The sequence below is a fragment of the Siniperca chuatsi genome, linkage group LG19 (genome assembly GCF_020085105.1).
Source record: "Siniperca chuatsi isolate FFG_IHB_CAS linkage group LG19, ASM2008510v1, whole genome shotgun sequence".
NCBI lineage: Eukaryota > Metazoa > Chordata > Actinopteri > Centrarchiformes > Sinipercidae > Siniperca > Siniperca chuatsi.
In genome coordinates, this window is record NC_058060.1 from 102444 (window position 1) to 121289 (window position 18846).

The following is an 18846-nucleotide window of genomic DNA, read 5'->3' on the forward strand; positions in this document are numbered from 1 at the left end:
AAAGTATTGTGTTTATTTTGCAAGAACAAAATGTTTTACACTGTCTGTTTCAATTGATTTCACCATTTGCACTACATTTATGAAAGAAGACAAGTTCAATAACGGTAAACAGGTATAATAAGCATTGTGTCACTTTGCTCATCTCAACTCATTTGTTCAGCTGTTCTGCTATTAACAAGGCATATAATTTATCTGACAGTTATTTGTTACTGTATATCATTTATTTCCAACCCACATTGCTTTCATTTTTCATGCAGTTCTTATCAAACATACTTTTCACAATTCACTCAGTTCCACTGATAAATTGGGTGTCGTGTTTCACAAAGCAGTTCTCTGATTTAATGAAATCACATTTTATAAAAATGTGTGGACGTTCTGACTGGTGGTGTTTTGGGATGTCAAACAGTAACTTAACGTATCGTATTCAGTTTTTTCAACTTAGTTCACAGAAGTGCTGTTAAAGTAAAATATCAGCCAAAATGAAAAGTCTTTCTTTAAGGAGTCATACAACACACATACATCCGGTTCCACAGCACCCTGTGGAGTCAACCAGCGGAAAAACGGACAGCGCCACTCTGTCATTGCTGACCACATTGTGGTCAAAAGGGGTAGGCTATTTAGTAAAATCCTGTCATCAGGATTCGAGCACTCTGCTGCCACCTAGCGTCTACAGTTATCAAGTGCAGTCCTCCTTCTTTGACCGCCTCGACGTCACTGGTAACACAGCAGCAAGCCCATCAAATGAAACGAGTGACATCTGTATTACATTATTATCCTAATACAGGCCTCCTGTCTGTCCCCAGAGATACAAATAAGTCGGCTGGCTGCAGGGCTTTTTTCTATCGTGCCCCCTCTGGAATAATCCCTCTGTTTTCAGTTAGTTGCTTATTCTTTGACTACTTCAAGCCTATTACATGTTACCGTTATCTTTCGTTGTATCTTTTTTCAGGCTCAAGTGTTTGTTGTTGTAATACCCATTTCACCCACAAGAGGCTGAACTGCACCACTAGGCTGAGGTCATACAGTCCCGGATGTGCCCCACTAGAAGCATTCATACTTTATTCCAGGTGAGTGTAAATTTCTCCATGCACTCACAAGGTACATACAGTATATTGTGTGTTAGCAAGTTATGTAAATTGTATTCTCATGTCTTTCTTTTGGCTAGAAATGTATTTTAATCGCCGTTAATCTGCCGTTATCGTTAACTGCCGAAAAAAATCCTCAAATACCGTTAACGTCCAAAAAACCCCTCCTCAAATACCGTTACACACATGATAGGCGGTGACTTCACAGTGTTATGAGTCGGTGTTTAATTCGGCGAGTATCTGATCCACCAACGCGCACTTATTTCACTGAGAAATCGTAGTTTTGGAAACAGTTGCCTGTCATTCCCACTGTGTTCTCCGACTAAAATAGTGCAGCTAACCAAGGGAGGCTGGTAACGAGTTGAGCCGACAGAATCCCAAATGTATGGAAATACAGTTTCATTATGGATTATATTGATGCCGAATTGACAAATAGACTATCGACGTATGACGAACTTTATATTGTGTTTCTAGAGTTATGTGTTCTTTTTACGGACACGTAAGGAATTGTTAAAGTCATTTCTTAAAGGGAGTTTGGCGGAGATCGCATGGAGCTTTAGTTTAATTCGAATTGCTAATATGTATATTTCTTAACGTTTTGTCACCACTAAGGAAACTAGCTAAAGTATGATACGGTTGTCTGACGCCGACTGCTGTTAGCTATTGGTTTGATTAATGGTTTAAAATGTGTGTATTGATTAGTGACGGTGGCTGATCAGGCTAATTATCAGCTAATTGTAGCCTACCTACTCAGTTTCTAACGGCAGTATGCAGTACAGTGTTGCCCTTTTGTGTTTTTAAACTACTTGACTAATTAAACATGATGTACTTGATGAAGTTAATTATTGGAATACCCTGTTATTGTTCCTTGTTACTATTTTTTTTAACAGCAGCTTAATTGGTCATGATTGAAGGCTCCTTATTGCAGAGATGACACTTTCAGGCGTTAATTAAATGAAAATGTTCCTGCCATACCTCCCTCTGCCTGTGTCACTAATCTTGCACCCCCACTTTTAACTACATCTAGGCGGTCTTCACCCCTTATGAATGGGATGTTTTACCATTAAAGATTTTTTAAAAATGATGGTAAATTAACTGTACTTCCTAGTCTTCCGACCACTCAAAGTGCTTCACACTACATATCACATTCACACACTGCTATCAGTCCAAAGAACCTAAGGAATCAGTCAGTTCAGTGTCTCGCCCAAGGACCCTTCGACATGTGAGCTGGGGGAAGCCGGGATCAAACCGCCGACCTGCCGATTGGTGGACGACCCGCTCTACCAATGAGCCATAGCCGCCCTTTACGCTTTAGGAGAGGGACATTTGGACACTTGTTAAGGGAATAGGATCATTTTGTACATTTAATGAAAGGGACCCCTGAGTCTATACTGAAGGTGGGGAGATCACTGTGGACAGGGTGAAACCTCTGATCAGAATAGTCATTCTTATACATTGTGCTAACTTCTAGTTCCAGACAGAAGTCCAACATTTGACTTGTGTGTCCAGCGCTTCCATCCTAGAGGTGTAAGCCATGTCGGTGAAGGAGGACGACGACATGTAAGGTTAGTAAGCTTTGTTTATTTATTTGATGAATAAAATACTCAAGTAACAGCAACTGTGTGAAACAAGACAGCATCATTCAGAGCCAGAGGGTAGATTGAGACCTACACACTGTTGTTGAAGAAATCAGACCTGATCAGCCGTGCGCAGGTAAGGTGTTACAACCCAAGCTATCCAAGCATATTGTTGACCGATGAAAGTGCTTGGAGAGAAAAAAAGAATGTATTGTTAGTCTTACCTCATGAATACTTTTATGTGAAACATAGTAATGATTGTACAACGTGCAATGTATTAAAAAGACCCAGTTTTAGCTCACCCTCTCAATACATTATAATTATGCTTCTCACTTAAGTAGTGGATTTTCCCATTCCCTTTTGTTTTCTATCTATAGGAACAATACAGAGTGCAGAACTCCATGATCCAAGCAGGTTCCAGCTACCTGAACCTGATCAGGTGAGGACGTGAAGTTTTCAGCATTTCAGTATTGTCTCAGAGTTGTACCTATTATTTATTTTGGAGGACATAATCCGACATTTAGACAACCTGATTAATTTCACTGTATGCAATCTCTTGTAGACAAGATGTTACATAATTAAATCAAAGTCTCTTTAATTTAAGTCAATTCCAGAGTGCCTATCATTTTGAAAACACTGTAGGTAGTTGTTACTTCACATTCCAAACACCCCATGACTTAAAACAGGGATGTTTTCAGTTCATTTTTATCTGAAATGTCTGTTGCTCAACCTAATTCTTATGGTCAACTAATTTGTCATATAAAAGATGTAATTTTTTTGTCAGATAAAGTTCGTCATACGTCGATAGTCTATTTGTCAATTCGGCATCAATATAATCCATAATGAAACTGTATTTCCATACATTTGGGATTCTGTCGGCTCAACTCGTTACCAGCCTCCCTTGGTTAGCTGCACTATTTTAGTCGGAGAACACAGTGGGAATGACAGGCAACTGTTTCCAAAACTACGATTTCTCAGTGAAATAAGTGTGTGTTGGTGGATCAGATACTTGCCGAATTAAACACCGACTCATAACACTGTGAAGTCACCGCCTATCATGTGTGTAACGGTATTTGAGGAGGGGTTTTTTGGACGTTAACGATATTTGAGGATTTTTTTCGGCAGTTAACGCTAACGGCAGATTAACGGCGATTAAAATACATTTCTAGCCAAAAGAAAGACATGAGAATAATGTTACATAACTTGCTAACACACAATATACTGTATGTACCTTGTGTTTAGAGTGCATGGAGAAATTAAAACTCACCTGGAACAAAGCATGAATGCTTCTAGTGGGGCACATCCGGGACTGTATGACCTCAGCCAACAAAACACTTAGGCAGAATCTTTATTATTTTTTTCCTCTGTGAAAGCCCTGAAAGGCAAGTGAGTTTTTTTTTCATTTTTCTGTTTCACAGATGAAATAGTTTTTTTTAAAAGGAACATAGAAAAGTATCCTGGGGGAAAACCCTCTTCTTAAGTCATAAACACAGGAGAGAAAACTATTTTGATCAGACTTAGAAAATGGATCACCAGAAAAGAAAAATCTTGCTTGCCTTTCATGGCTTCCGTACTCTAACCCTCTGTCTGCGCAAGCCTCTCTCCCTCTCTCCCTAGTTTCTCCTCCTTGTCCTCTCTGTGCTGGACCATCGGTTGTCCTGGGACCTCTCTCTCTCTCTCTCTCTCTCTCTCCTGGCTGTTGGTGCCTCATTCCAGATGTTTTGGATCTGGATCTTCGTCCTCCAGGAGTTTCAGCCTCTCCTCTTGTTTCTCTCTCCTCTCTGTGTGAATGGTGAGCTTGAGATTTGCCTCTTGTGTGTTTGTGTAGTTTGTTCTTTACCAGGTCCCACGGTGGAGAGGAGGTCCTGGGGTTTGGTGACAGCTGAAGTTTCTTGATGGCATCTATTTCCTGTCTGTCCGTCCTGGGAGAGGGATCCCTCCTCTGCTGCTCTTCCTGAGCTTTCTTCCATTTTTTCCTGCTAAAAAGGTCTTTTTTGGGTTGCGGGGTTCCTCATCCAAATCGAGGGTCTAAGGACAGAGGGTGTTATATGCCCTACAGATTGTGAAGCCCCTTGAGGCAAATTTGTGATTTTGGGCTATATAAATAAAATTGACTTGACTTGTGACTTTTCATAATAAACCACTGTGGTTTTTTAATGTTGCAATACAGTTTTTTATTTTGCACACATCCTACTCAACCATTAACCATGTTCCTGTGGAGTTTGACATAATTCACACCAAGTACTGTTTTCGACCAACCAGCCATCTTGCCTTCTTGGTCACTGGCACACTTTGAGTGCACGTTTATTTTGTTCTGGAGTAGATGGAGATACACATTGTAATAAAGGTCCTCATCATTACTTGTACTCTGTTTGTAGTACATTGCATAGGCTGTATAAATTGGCTTGAGGCACATTACATAGATGCACTATATCAATTTGTAAAAATTAACATTGGACAGGAAATAATTGCATAAACGTTAATGCATTTTACTGAGATTGATGCATTTTAATGTGGAATGTGTTTTGTAGACATGGTATCTGCTTCTCAGCTGGAATTGATTGAAGACCTGCCCTGTGAAGGAAAACACACTTAGTTTGGCTAATATGGTTATTTCAACATAGAATGGAGTTTTAGTTTTTGTTTAACCCATGCCAAAATGATTAAATTGAATGTTTAAATGTTGCTAGTTTGTGCAATAATTAAGATAATAGTACAGCAGCTTCCTTCAAGTCACTTGCCTCTCCTGTCATGTCTCCCTTCCAGGGTGTTCGGTCCCTGGGCCGTCAGAACACCAAGTCATTCTGTAGGTTCCCGGGAGATCCCATGTAGTAATTAATTGAGGGGTGTTTGGTCTACTTCCATCTGAAGTTCAGAGTTCCTATTTTTCTATGTAATGTGTAAAGTAAGTTAAGATAATACTTGATATTTGATATGTGAATGTAAATTTTTATGTATTGTCTTTGTAGCTTTGGATGTAGGGTTAGGGTCAGACTTCCCTATACTGTTGTAGGGGGGTAGTCAGGGCAAGCTGTAAGAGGCTGCTGCTGTCAGAACCATATGATGCCTGTGGTCCAGAGTATTTGAGAACCATGAAATTCGTCTATATATGTTCACTGTTGGTAAAGTGAGCACCTGGTCGGTCTGCACCTCTTCTCCGGCATTGAAAATCCAGCCAACGGTCATCTTAACGTGCATTCCCCCCACCCCACCCCCCAAACCACAACAGGTAGTTGACTTAGTGCTAATGTGAGATGATATATGTATCCTGTATGTGTTTTAATTATTTGCAGTGCTCAGGTTTTCATCTGTTCAGTTCTCTCAAGTGGACTGTTTTGCAAATACCAATGTAGGCCAATGTTTTCCTGGTAAATAAGATAAGAAGAGTGTATAAAATAATATCGGCTTACTTAAAGTCACTGTGTGTAGAATTTGAAATGTTTTGCTGCCACGTAGTGGTAGAAACAAAAAGAACAGCAGTACGACACACAGTGGCTATTTCTCCCTTTTTCTGCTCATTTAGTTCTTCTCTTTACCTCTTCCTCTTTTTAGGACACACGTGGCTTAAGCTCATAAAACCATTGAAAGAGGAATAATTTGCATTTTAAAGGCAGCTTATCAGCTCTTCCTGCCTGCAGGGGCCTACTGCCTGAAACAGTAATTCAAAGTGTTGCTGAGGGCAGAGTCACTCTGCAGACATAACCTAATACTCCAATCCAGTCATCTGCTCCAAACTTTGAAGGTTTACTTATTTAAAGGTTTGGTAATTCAAGTTCTTGCTATCAAATATCACACCCCTGATGGCGTTGTTTATAAGAGGTTTTAGCTGGCCCTGAGAGTGTGCCCCACCCTGCCAATCATCAGACCAATACTCAGTGGTAAAATAAACAGAAAGCACTGTTTCTATCAGAGGGACATGTCAGAAATACCAGTGACAATAAGCTTGTGTGTGTAACACAGTTTAACATCATAAAACCACCATATTTGCATAATGATGTAAATATACACACACAAAATGCTCTTGTTAGGGTTGGAAAGAAAGGGTGTTATTGCAATGGGAAAATCCACTGTGATGGAAATTTACAGTACAAAACAACAACAAGAGCAACATTAACTCCTTTAAAAATACAATTCAACTGATTTTACCCTCTATTTAAAACATACAGCATTTGAAATAAAGCACTAGAAGCAATCGAATGACTTGTGAGAGGACGAACAGTAACTTCAGTAGAAAAACTATTTGAATATCTATTCATGATCTCTCACAACCTCTATTATTACTATTATTAATCATATTTAAAGCTACTATTCCAGGAACATGAAGACTCTGGCTCCAGGCAGGCAGAAACTGATAAAAGAGGAGCAGGAAGCGATGGAAGGCACTAACAAGTCAGCCACGAAGCAATATTCCCTTGTAGGGCTGAGAAGTCTAACCGAGTCATTTGCATGTCCCTCCTTTTCTCGGACATGTTTACGGAGCAGGACAGAAGCTGAATGAGAGCTCCGCCTGTAAGCTCCTGCTCTGGAGGAATTTCAGTTCACTCTACTGCATCTTCACACAGGCTCCTCACTGCTGGGATCAGCTCAGCTGCTGCTGCTTAGGACAATGTAAAACCAGGAATTACCTGGGTCAGTCCAATTACACAGGTACATGTGCATAGGTGTTTGTGCTTATCTGGTGTTTTTTTGTGGTGCATCTGTTGCTTATCATTTGATGAGCTGTTGATCCTCTCCGTGGTTCCCACCACTCCAGTTTCCTTCCATGGCATCTGAAGGAGCTGTGGCCAAGAGGGCCAATCTGGTGGCATCCAGGGTCCACTGGAGCCACATGGAATCCATCACAGCTCAGGACCAAGAGGCTCACGGTATGTAAGCTAGGAAAATGTACTTTGTCAGCCCACAAATTCTGAAATTAAATAATGTTACCAGTGATTTTGCAAGTTTAATCCCATTCACTTTAAATCACCTATAACTAATGTAAAGTTAAATGAAAGTTAATTGCAATCATGTCCATTTTAATGAAAGCATTACCGGAGGATTATGGCGAGGGAGAGATTAGAACATCCTCTGAAGTATTCTGCTTAGTAAACGCTCTTAACAATGACATAACATGACATGACAGTATTCCAGAGCAACATGCTTTTTTTCATGTCACGATACAATGATGATGTGACACTATAGTTTTTTTTTTTTCAGGAATAAGAAAAGACTGGTTTATTACAACGTAACTTATTGTTATAGTTCTTTCTTTTCACTTCTATCCATTATGATAACATTGTACTCAACAGTAGTAAGTAATACCTCTGGGGACACAGGGACATCGCCCGAGTAAAGAAACACAAGCAGTCAGACGATCAGAATCTCAGCAATTACTTTAGTGAGTACAATGTCTGAATTATTAATGGGATTGAAGGCCAAAACTCTGAAAATAAGACCCCAAGTTATAAAAAACTGAGTGAGAATTCAAGGCCGGTGGTCTGTATTGGTTGACTCTCTTGAAACAGGCCTTAACAGTGACTCTCCATAAGAGAGTTGGGAAGAGCAGGAGTGTAGTTGATGTTGAAGCTACCTACAGTATATTCAATTTACACACAATTTAATGTTTAAAGTTTACATCGATGTACATCTTTGAGTAACTGACTGCAGTTACATAATTAATTGAATAGCCTCTTGGTTCACGTAGACAGGTAGAAGGTTTTGTCTTATATATTTGTAAGTTACCAAAATGATGGGTTATCCAGTAAAAGCTCATCATTTTAAAATGAGACACCCAACCCATGACAAATCTGTCACATGCATGTAACTCACTGTGACACTATTAGATTTTTTTGTAACTAGTTATGTGCAGAATAGTCTAATTTAGAGGATGGCATCTTATTTCATTATTTAAGTATCTAGTAGTGGATATTGGCTGAGCAACTCTACTGAGGGCATCCGTACAGTACAAGGAGTGAAGCCTATCAGATGAGATATTGTTGCTGTTCAGTGGTCAGTTCTCACTGGAAGCTTCCTGCTTCTGTCACTTTATGTGTTTGCTCTCAGTGGTTGCTTGTCACAGCGTCATTATAATTTGTTGCATCATGTCAGCCACAGGAAGTTCGAGCAAGGACAGTGTCAGGAAATGGCTCACCACCGCTGTCATTGAGTGAGTATCAAGATAAGAATACAGGCTGCTGTATCAATGCTAACAGTCAGATTTAATTGGTTAAATCTTTGAGATTACAAAACACGGTATTGACATTGAATCTACCCAACTTTAACCTAATTTACGATAAGCGACAAAGCTTATCTCTTGACAACTGCAGAGATATTTAATTTTAAAGGACTTCGTTACCCAGAAATCCTGCGTTTATCTGGACACAGCCCCGGCTGGTGTGTGATGCTTCACAGAAAGCCAAAGTATCATCCTGCTTCTGAGCTACCTCCTGTTCCACTATTCCACTAGCCTCAATTTTGCATAAAGTAGTTTTGATACTTTTGTGTTGTGTTAAAGTATTGAAACTTTTAAAAAATGTATTATTTGTGATTTAATAATTCATACATTAGAGGGACTGAGATGGCTTGTATTGAAGGATTTTTTTACTTGGCCTCAAGGTGGCTCATTATTATTATTATTAATAATCCATAGATTGAGGCATTTTGCACCACAAGTCATACCTCTTCTTTTTAGTGTCGTAACTCAGTTAAACCAGAATGCATAGACTGCACACACATACTACTGGAATCAGTGTGATTCTTTCCAGTCATAAATATCCAGAAGTACATATAGATGTGGTATTTAAAAAAAAAAACTCTCCTTACTTTTTACATTACTGAGGCTCAAAATGCCCCATCAACATGTTATTCCTGGAAAACTGACACTCTCCTGTATTCATATGCAGCTATTTACCATGTGTGGAAATCAAACCTGTGGGCATACGGGCAAACCCAAAAAAATGACATGAAACTTTTTAAAAATGAAATTACATTCATTTTGGAGGAGTTGAGCTGGACTCTCTGGAAGTGGTGTGGAGAGGTTGGTTAGGATCCTAAACAACGTCTCCCACCCCCTCCACGACATGCTGGTTGAGAAGACCAAAACCCCAAAGTGATCGATCTATCTATACCTAATTTGTTATGTGAAATACAATTTGGAGGAAATGTAATTACCTTTTTTTGGTCAAATATCAAAAAATGTCAAGTAGGCTAACGTATTCTGAAAATAAAATGTCATGCTCAGCTAAGATGTGTATCTGTGCCATAAGCATGTATATAAAGTGAGTAAAAACTGAGCAAAAGCAGTTTGGCATTCAAAGGATAAATCATTCATTTACACAATAATAAATAGTAATTGAATGTATGATGCCAAAGTACTGAAGTTAAAAAAATATAGAAATAATGACTAGATGTGGCACTTAATATTTGTATTAGTTTGTGTGAGATATTGACTTAAATAGATGAATGTTTGAATGGATTTGCAAAATACTTTTTAAAAAGGCTTTTAAGATATTGCTTGTACTGTGTAGCATTTAACGTTTACAGTTTCTTCGTAGAAAAGGTTTCAGTCGTAGTCATCTGGACACTGTTTTCAGAATCAAGACGTTTCGGCTCCCATCCGGAAGTCATTCTCAATTGTGAAAAATGGACCGAGAACTCAGAAATTATGATTCTGAAAACAGTGTCCAGATGACTACGACTGAAACCTTTTCTACATGGAACACTCCTGGATGAATGAGGGACTACACCGACTTGTTTACAGTTTCTGTTATGTTCTATCTTTATTTGATAAGACACTATAATTATTTGGGTGGCACACTACAGACACCATATCAAATGTTTATGTAGGATATTTCACAATATGATAGTATCACAATATATTGCCCACATCACGTGTGTGCTTGTGTGTGCTTTTTGTACTCTGTCCCTCCTTCTAATAAAATGTGACCTGTGTTTGCAGGGAAGATGCAAAGCATGAGCCACTGCGGGAAGCTACAGGTATGACCAATGGAAATCCTTCTCTTTCTGTTTTAACTATAGAGAGATTTTTGTCATATTGTCTCCTTCCTTGAGCGATTCAGTGGTACATGATGGTGAGTACAATGTCTGTTTGGTTCAGCGCACTCCTGCAGGAGTTTCATGAGCTTTTTAGTGAGTGGAGTGAAATGAGGTGAAGTGAGTTTCAGTCAAGTTATGACTGGTTGAGAGCTCGGCCTGCTAAAGCTGTGGAGTAGAGAATGAATGCTAAGGCTGCGTGTATTATGTTGCAGAAATCATTAGTGAGTAAGAGAGAATGCAGATGTGCAGTAGCTGCTGTGCAGTGAAATACAGTTACAGAACAGTCTGATTAACAGAATATGCTGCAGCTGCTTTAGTACAAGAAATTCATTGATTTCTTCATCAAAGCCCGTTTTATTTCTCTTCCAAAACATCCTGAAATATGTTTCTCTTAATTTTGTTATTTCTTCATAATCAGTTGCTACAGTTATTGTTGGTTGACGAGTGGTTCACATTTCCTTTCCATAAGACTGAATTTAAAATCTTTTTTCTGAATGAATGAGACTGAAAATTAATCTGGCGGTGTGAAATCAAAGGCCACACTTTGATGAATGTATGCATGTTGTTGTTGTTGAGTGTGTATTATCAAACCGACCACCCCCCTCCCAACACACCCTGAGGCCAGCCCATTCAAACAGCATGCAAATGTGGTTGAGAAAACCATGGGAACGGCAAATTACTCCTTATTCCTCTGCCCGCCCCTCCCCCCCACCTGCAAGTAAAGCAGCCCTGCTTGGCTGTCTGTCACATAGGCTAAGACTACATTTGTCCACTTCTCCCCAGTGTTAACCTATTCCTGAATCATTTAATAATTATTATATTGAGAGCATGATCGGTTTGTTATATAATAACTCAATCTCAATTCAATTTTATTTATATAGCACCGATTCATAATAGAAGTTATCTCATTGCACTTTTCCTATAGAGCAGGTCTAGACAATGATGTGTGAATACACCAAAACACTTATAGAGGGAACAACAGGCTCTAGCAGCTCTGTGAGGCTGTACTTGGGCATATCAGTGCTTTGAGTTAAATGTGAAACACAAAGTTCTGCTGAGGATGATAGAAATGTCATTACTTTTGTAATCAAGTATTGGACATTAAAATTTGGACCCAATGATGGAGCTAGAAAGTTAAAGAGCTCACAAAAGTGATTACAATTGATACAAACATGGACATCCGTACCAAATTTCATGGCAGTCCATCCAATAGTTGTCAAAAGATTTCACTCAAACCCACAAATGTAAACCTCATGGTGAAGAGTCAGTGCATCACTAAAGTCCCACTGAAATTAAACTGCATTTTTTGTCTGTTAGCACATACATATCTGCTCTGTAAGTCTCTTGTCCTGTGTTCTCATTTGCTGGGGGTTTTTGGTTTCATGATGCCACCTCCTAGTTTTGTATTAATGTTGACTGAATACTGGTTAAATGATGTCAAACAAATTCAGCTTCAGCCTCAAATGTCTTTCAGGCAGTTACCGCCCCCCTCTCCAACTAGCTTTGAACTGAATCATCTTTAACCTCATTCTAGCCATTTGATTTATGTAGGATATTGAGAAAGCATTAATAAAAAGGCTGAATTTAGAGCATAAAAGCCACATCAAATACAGAATTCAACAACAGCAACTCCTTAGGTGGCAATCTTCAGATCATTAAAACGCTCTGACCATTGAAAATATATTTTAAGTGTATTTTAAAATTGTTTTGTTATAATACACTGAGATTCTGGACCCAAAAGCACGACTCAAAAACAAGTTAAAGTGATTAGTCTTTGGTTTATTGTACGAACAAGTTGAAAGAATAACCAGGTGTGTGGAGGGAAGCTCTGTGATGCGAGATGATTCCCAGGCTGAGGCAGGAAGTCCGTGAGCACAGGTAGCCTGGCGAGGACGGCTGGCTGGAGTAGAGCAGAGGCAAACCCGTGGTGAGAAGCTCTGGAGAACAGGTGGGTAGATCGGAGGCAGTTGTCGCTTTGAGGAGTGAACATGAACACAAGGAGTCAGAGGAGTAGTCCTGGACTCAGGAAACCGTTCTGCAAAACAAGCTGCACAGCCAGGCCGATGTACCAGTAGTGTAAACAGACAATCTGGTGAAGATTGGTAGAAGCGCTGGGTAGATATACTGCATGGTCTTGATTGGTGGATGGAGAACAGGTGAGTAGCAGCAGATGAGCAGGTGTGTCAGATTCTGAGTGGAGGTTCTCTGGAGGCCACGCCCCACTAGCACACCCATACACAGACAAACACAGGAAGACAAACAGACAACAGAGACACTAGGAGTGGTAAAGCTGTACCATGACAGTTTTAGCCTGATTTCTATGTGGGAGAAGTCTGAGAATAAACTGCTGTCATTTTCCCTGTAAATGTAAAAGCGCAATGCAAGCATTCCTCACTTTTTAAAGAGTTTCCCCTTGGGGATCAATAAAGTATTTCTGATTCTGATTTTTCTGATTGTATATATTGTCCAAAATAGCGATGTTACCATCTGCAACCACATCATTCAGGTAGGGGGGAATAAATGAAGAATGCTACTGAACAAGAAACTTTCAGTGAAGGATTAAGAATTGCAAAAACAAAGAAATACTATTCTTCATTCTGCAGTCTTGACTTACATGGTAAGTGTCCCCCCCCCCATCCAAAATGGTCATGAATATATTGAGCTGTAGCTTTATGTAAATTACTCGGCTTGCTGATTGTTATTTGTATTTGTATTGCAATAGCTAACATAGGTTATTTTGGTGAGACAAAGAGCGAGCAAGCGTGAAAGACAGCTGAGATAGTGAGCGGGAGAGACAGAGGCCTCTAGTTATTGATTAGGACTTCTGTGTCATGAAAGTGCCAGGAGATGCATCATATTGTTCAACGACTAAAAGCAAAGAGCCTGGGAAACAGAACCAACAAGTAAGGCTACTGAATCATTGATAATGACAAACCTAAATTAAATATGATAAAGTAAAAAAAGAAATCCAGAGCACTATAGCTCAAATTTAATTTCAAGCCATGTACAATGTATTCCTATTCAGACAGACCTGGTACAGTCTAGTAACTTTAGAATGTGCTCATCGTGACTTATCCAACTTTATGTTTGTTTTAATCAATCATGGTAACATACGTAGGCAATACTCAATAGTAAGTGTAAGATTTTTCTCAGTATAATTGTTAGAGACCAAGTAGTGAGGCAATGAGAGAACAGGCATTGCAGATGAAAACCTGGATTTTCATTTAGCCAAAAAATGCAAAAACAACCCTTTTACTCCCCCATTGAGTTTGTGTCCTTCGTACTGGTTGGTGTTTACATTCCACCACAGGCGAAGGAGGCATAGCACATGTTAGTTATTGTCCTTGGAGACTTTAACAAAGGAAATCTCAGCCAAGACCTCCCCAAATACAGACAGATTATTAAATGCCCGACCAGAGAGGAGAATATTCTGGATCACTGTTACACTTCAACCAACAGTGCCTATTACGCCGCCCCCCATGCTGCACTGGGACTGTTCTGACACGTCATGGTCCTCCATATCCCTACATACAGGCAGAAATTAAAGCTCTGTAAACCTGATGTGAGGACATCAAAGCAGTAGACCAGTGAAGCTATGCTCCGGCGTGCTTGGACTGTACTGACTGGGAGGTTTTCAGGACTGCTACCAACAGTCTGGATGAGTTCAGGCTGTGACATCTTACATCAGGACTAATAACTAATAACTGTAACTGCAACTGATATGAAGAAATAACTATTTCAGTTGAAAAGAAAGAAATCAATGAATTTCTACTAAAGCAGCAACACCTTCTGTTAATCAGACTGTTCTGTAACTGTATTTCACTGCACAGCAGCTACTGCACATCTGCATTCTTTCTTACTCACTAATGATTTCTGCGACATAATACATGCAGCCTAAGCATTCATGAGGACTGCTGTGTACCAACACGCATCAGGGTGACTTATAACAGTGACAAACCGGTGGTTCATGGCTAAGCTCAGACAGCTACGGTTGGAAAAGGAAGAAGTGAAGGAGTGGGGACAGTGGCAGGTTTAAAGAAGCAAAACACAGCAGGACTATCATGTTGTATCATGTTGCTATGTCCTGTGTCCCCTGCAGAGCCTCTGAAGTGGAACCCCAGCAGTGACGATGACTTGGCCCTGGGTGTAGAAGGTAAACAGCCTCCTATCCTGAACTTGTAAGGTGCCGTCCTCAGCAGGGAATCTTTACATGCACACTCTGACAACAGACTCTGCAATTTAGGAAAATAAGCCGATAATTTCTCTATACGTGTATATCTTCCAACACAAGCAGAGAGAGATAGAGTTGCCAGAATCTCTTGTGTATTTATACTGAGGAGGGTGCCGAGTGGTGTGGGGAAGTTCGAGTGTTGTGTTGCCTGGTATACCCGGGTCCGGACCTCTAAAATTTACAGGGCACACTAAAAGGATATGCAGGTATTGAATGGAAGTAAAGCAGTTTATGCTCGTTATCATCCCAAAATATTAACCTGTGGTCTACGTAAAGCTGATAACATACATTTTACTCACTTATTGTGATAATTGTGTCAATGCTACACGTGTATTGCTTTTACAGCAAATAAACAAAAATCTACCAACTCGTATATATGTTGTATCATGACAGTAGCAGAAATAATAAATGACCTGGAGATGATAAAATTATTTAAATCAATATGGCACAGGCACTAAAAGTTGTATAACTATCAACCAAACTGCTGCAGGGAGTCTTGTCAAACTCTCCAGGCAGTCAGGGATAGTATCCACAGGCCAACAAGCACTGTCTGACTCTGGTACATGAATGAATCTGGTGAGCCCCAAAGCGCTTTAGTATTCCGCATCTTGACCAGCGAAAGAACAGGAACACCACACAGCAGCAGAAGAGGAAGATCGGATATTTATTTCCAGGGAATGATGTGCAAAGTAATTGTATTAGCCGAATTGTGCATGTCAAGTAACTGAAATGGCCATGTAATTTTACCTACTGGTTACATATGCTTCAGTCTGAATTAATTAGGAGTTTAAACTGACAACTGCTTCATGGTCTGTATGCAGGTCTCTGACCAGGATCATCCTCTGTTGCACCCGGCAGTTTACTTTTGCCTGCTGTAGGCTATAGTATTCTATAGTCTATAGTATTCTCTAGTCTAATATCTCCATGACTGTCACATCCCCTTGACTGCCTCTCATATCAGTCACGGACCATTTTGGTTAGGACAGATGTTTAGCATCTATCTTAATGTCAAACCATTCACTCTTTAGGTCTGTCACAGTACAGCGCTGCTCTGATGTCATGTTGTTGACAGCTGTACCATTAAAATTTTATATTTATTTAGTTTCCTCTAATATGACTACTGACACTGCTTTTTAAAAATGTTTTTCTCTACTGACTTTTAACAGCAGGACTTGAAGCTCTGCAGTGTGAAAGTCTTCTTGTTACTTTTGGGTAACAATTGCAACTTGCTCACAAACTGGCAGGACAGGTAGCCTTAAATAAATTTTTGTGGCGTTGATTATGCTAATAATCACATGAATGTGCACCTCCTCACAAACAGGTGGCATTCATCAGAAATGAGAAATTTATGACAAGTTGGTCCAGTTAAAGGTGGGGTATGCGATTTTAATCCAATACATGTATTTTTGTCAAATTCAATGAATATCTTGTCACAGTTTGCTTGCTGTCCGTTCAGTGTGTGCGCTGAAAAAAACTCTGATGTTTGTACACAGCCCTGGCTCTGTAAATTGGAAACAAAGAAAGAGGCTCGGACCGAGCCACCCAACACTATTCCAGCCATTCCAGCCATGATTTGTGTGTCAGGTAACATTAAACTACTTGCCCACGGACATTCAACTTACTTTCTAGTTTGCCAATGTATGCTGTTGTTGTGATGTTAGCTATAGTAGCAGGAGAGTTGTGAGTATCGCTGTCTGGAGCTGGTGTGCTGGCTCTGGGAAACCGTCTCATCCTCTCTGGCTGTTAGCTTCACAGCAGCAACTGTAGCGACAGTTTGCTAACCCACAACCTAGCTAATGTTAGTTACATTACTTACTGTGTTGTTGTTCGCTCTATATCATGGTATTTGTCATGGTATTGGATTTCTCCAGAACTGCTTACCCCTACTTTAAGAGAATTTGGTGAATCCGACTTGAAACACTTCAAGCAAACCTCACAGAAAAAAGTAGGAGAGTTTTAGGATAAGAATAAAAAATGTTTTAGGATGAGGCCCATTGTTTCAAGACTGCAAAGATGCGTAAAAGACACAGTGTTCACGGTGGGTTGCAGCTGGGTGAGGCTATGGCAGCAGACTTTTTGACTTTTTGTTTCGATTGTGGACATTCAAAACAGTTTTAAACACTTTTACCTTCAGACATGGTCAGTCGACACATTGTACAAACTAGTTGAAACCTTAAGATGTTGAAGATTTGGCTGACCGGGTGGAGTCTATGTTGTTAACTTAAATGATGTTGTGATATAAAGTCTTTATGCTCTAGCAAGTTTCAAGAAATTAGCAAAGTAATTCATTAGGTGTCTAAAGGTATGAATACAAGAAGTAGAAGCAAATACAAGACAAATGTACAAGACGGACGCAGTAACAAACAAAGGAAGAAAGAAGAAAAAATATCTGAATGGGCTGCAGTTTTAAAAGAGCTGAAATTACTCCTCTTAGATTTGAATGCAGAAAAGAAAAAAATGGAAAAATGCTTTGCAGAGATGGAGAACACATTGCAAAATGTGAAAAATGCCTGCATGTGCATGTGGTGTGTTTTCAAGTGCTTCTTGTCATTTAAAGTTCCCATGAAGTCAAAGTCGATGTTTAAGTATTTTTATCACATATATCTTGCGCTATATGTCACCTATACACCAGTATCTGGCCATGACAGAAAAGTCATTTTGTAGGTATTCTTGGATATTCTTAATGGTATTTTAAAGTTTGTCATTACCTGGAAAGATTAAAAAAAATGTTGATGACTCACGCTGCACTCAGGGGTGTATTCTAATTTTGTGTACAATGAAATGCTTTCTCACTTTCTTGTTTATGACGACGCTGGAGCAGAGTACTTCTGGGGGCTGGTCCTCTCTGATTACTGTACAAAGACACAAATTTATAACTTTATTCACTGATTTAGGTGCAACTGGATCATATTTTATGTAGAAAGTATTTTATGGTTTTCCCTCTGATGTCCTTCGGCTGTTCAGCTTCAACTCTAGGTGATTTACATAGTTTCCTTTACTGTTGCTAAAGTAGCTAACCGCTAATTGTTGTGAACAGTGAACGGCTGGACCGGGACTGAACACAGCCACCTAGACCAACAGGGAATACAGTACCGATGTCATTTACGGAGTTTCCTGATGGAAAGATAGCTTTACTTGTTTCAAAGTAGCTAACCACTAACTTTCGTTAGCTCGGTTAGCCGTGCAGCTAGCTGATCTCAGCCCCAGGGTGCCAGGAGCCAAACCCCGGCAAGAAAACCACCTCGGTACTGTATTCCCTGTTGTCAAACTGGCTACTGTAAAAGCCAATCAATATCCACTACAAGTCCCTCCCTAGCGGGAAACACTTAAATATACGGAATCAAATATCACTCTGCTGTTGGGACTCCACAGATGAATTCATTCATTTGTGTGACTTTAACTAAACTCTATTAGGAGACCGCATGATCTTTTGATCGGTGAACAAAGGAGAGCCATGGAACTCCAACTCAATCCCCGGAGGTGTGTACTCTAACTATGGGACTCTCTCTCTTACCGCAGCGATGCGAGGACCTGCGTAGGTTTAAGTTTAGCGCCAGCAGCTACTACACAAAGCCTAACTTTCAGAAGCAATTAAGGAAGTTAGTACTGAGCTAACTGCAAGGAGTACTACAGACAGAGCGACACGTTCCTCCATCTGCACAAATGGACTGTACAGCAAGGACTTCTTCAATTGGAACCAACATTCTTCCCTGCCTGGCTCACTCCAACGGAACTACCAGATAATAACAGCAACTTCAAAGCAACTTCTTCCTTTATGGACTGGTAACGTAACCACCGAACATAGCAGAGTGCATGGCTAAGCACAGGACTGTGTTACTTTGTGAATGTATATTAATTGATTTGGTTCATTGAGTTTTATGTTGTGATGTGTTTTCACTGTTAGGTTAATTTGGTAGCC

General features: G+C 39.9%; 1 protein-coding gene across 14 annotated transcripts in view; it reads left to right on the forward strand.

The window, feature by feature from the left end:
* The first annotated feature begins 567 nt into the window (after positions 1-567).
* itprid1 (ITPR interacting domain containing 1) overlaps positions 568-18846 on the forward strand; it is a 71128-nt gene continuing 52849 nt past the window's right edge. For 4 of the 14 annotated variants that reach the window (XR_006375790.1, XR_006375791.1, XM_044176739.1 and 1 more), the window contains exons 1-8: positions 569-1067; positions 2557-2650; positions 3040-3101; positions 7225-7309; positions 7416-7527; positions 8750-8807; positions 10599-10636; positions 14796-14849. Coding sequence is in view for 10 of the 14 variants with exons in the window: in XM_044176739.1 (XP_044032674.1) it covers positions 7425-7527; positions 8750-8807; positions 10599-10636; positions 14796-14849 (253 nt within the window). In the remaining 4 variants the exon portion in view is untranslated. Of the gene's footprint in view, positions 1068-1134; positions 1469-2556; positions 2651-3039; positions 3102-7144; positions 7310-7415; positions 7528-8749; positions 8808-10598; positions 10637-14795; positions 14850-18846 lie in introns of those variants that run through there. The other 10 variants (XM_044176737.1, XM_044176736.1, XM_044176735.1 and 7 more) reach the window with 7 other exon arrangements.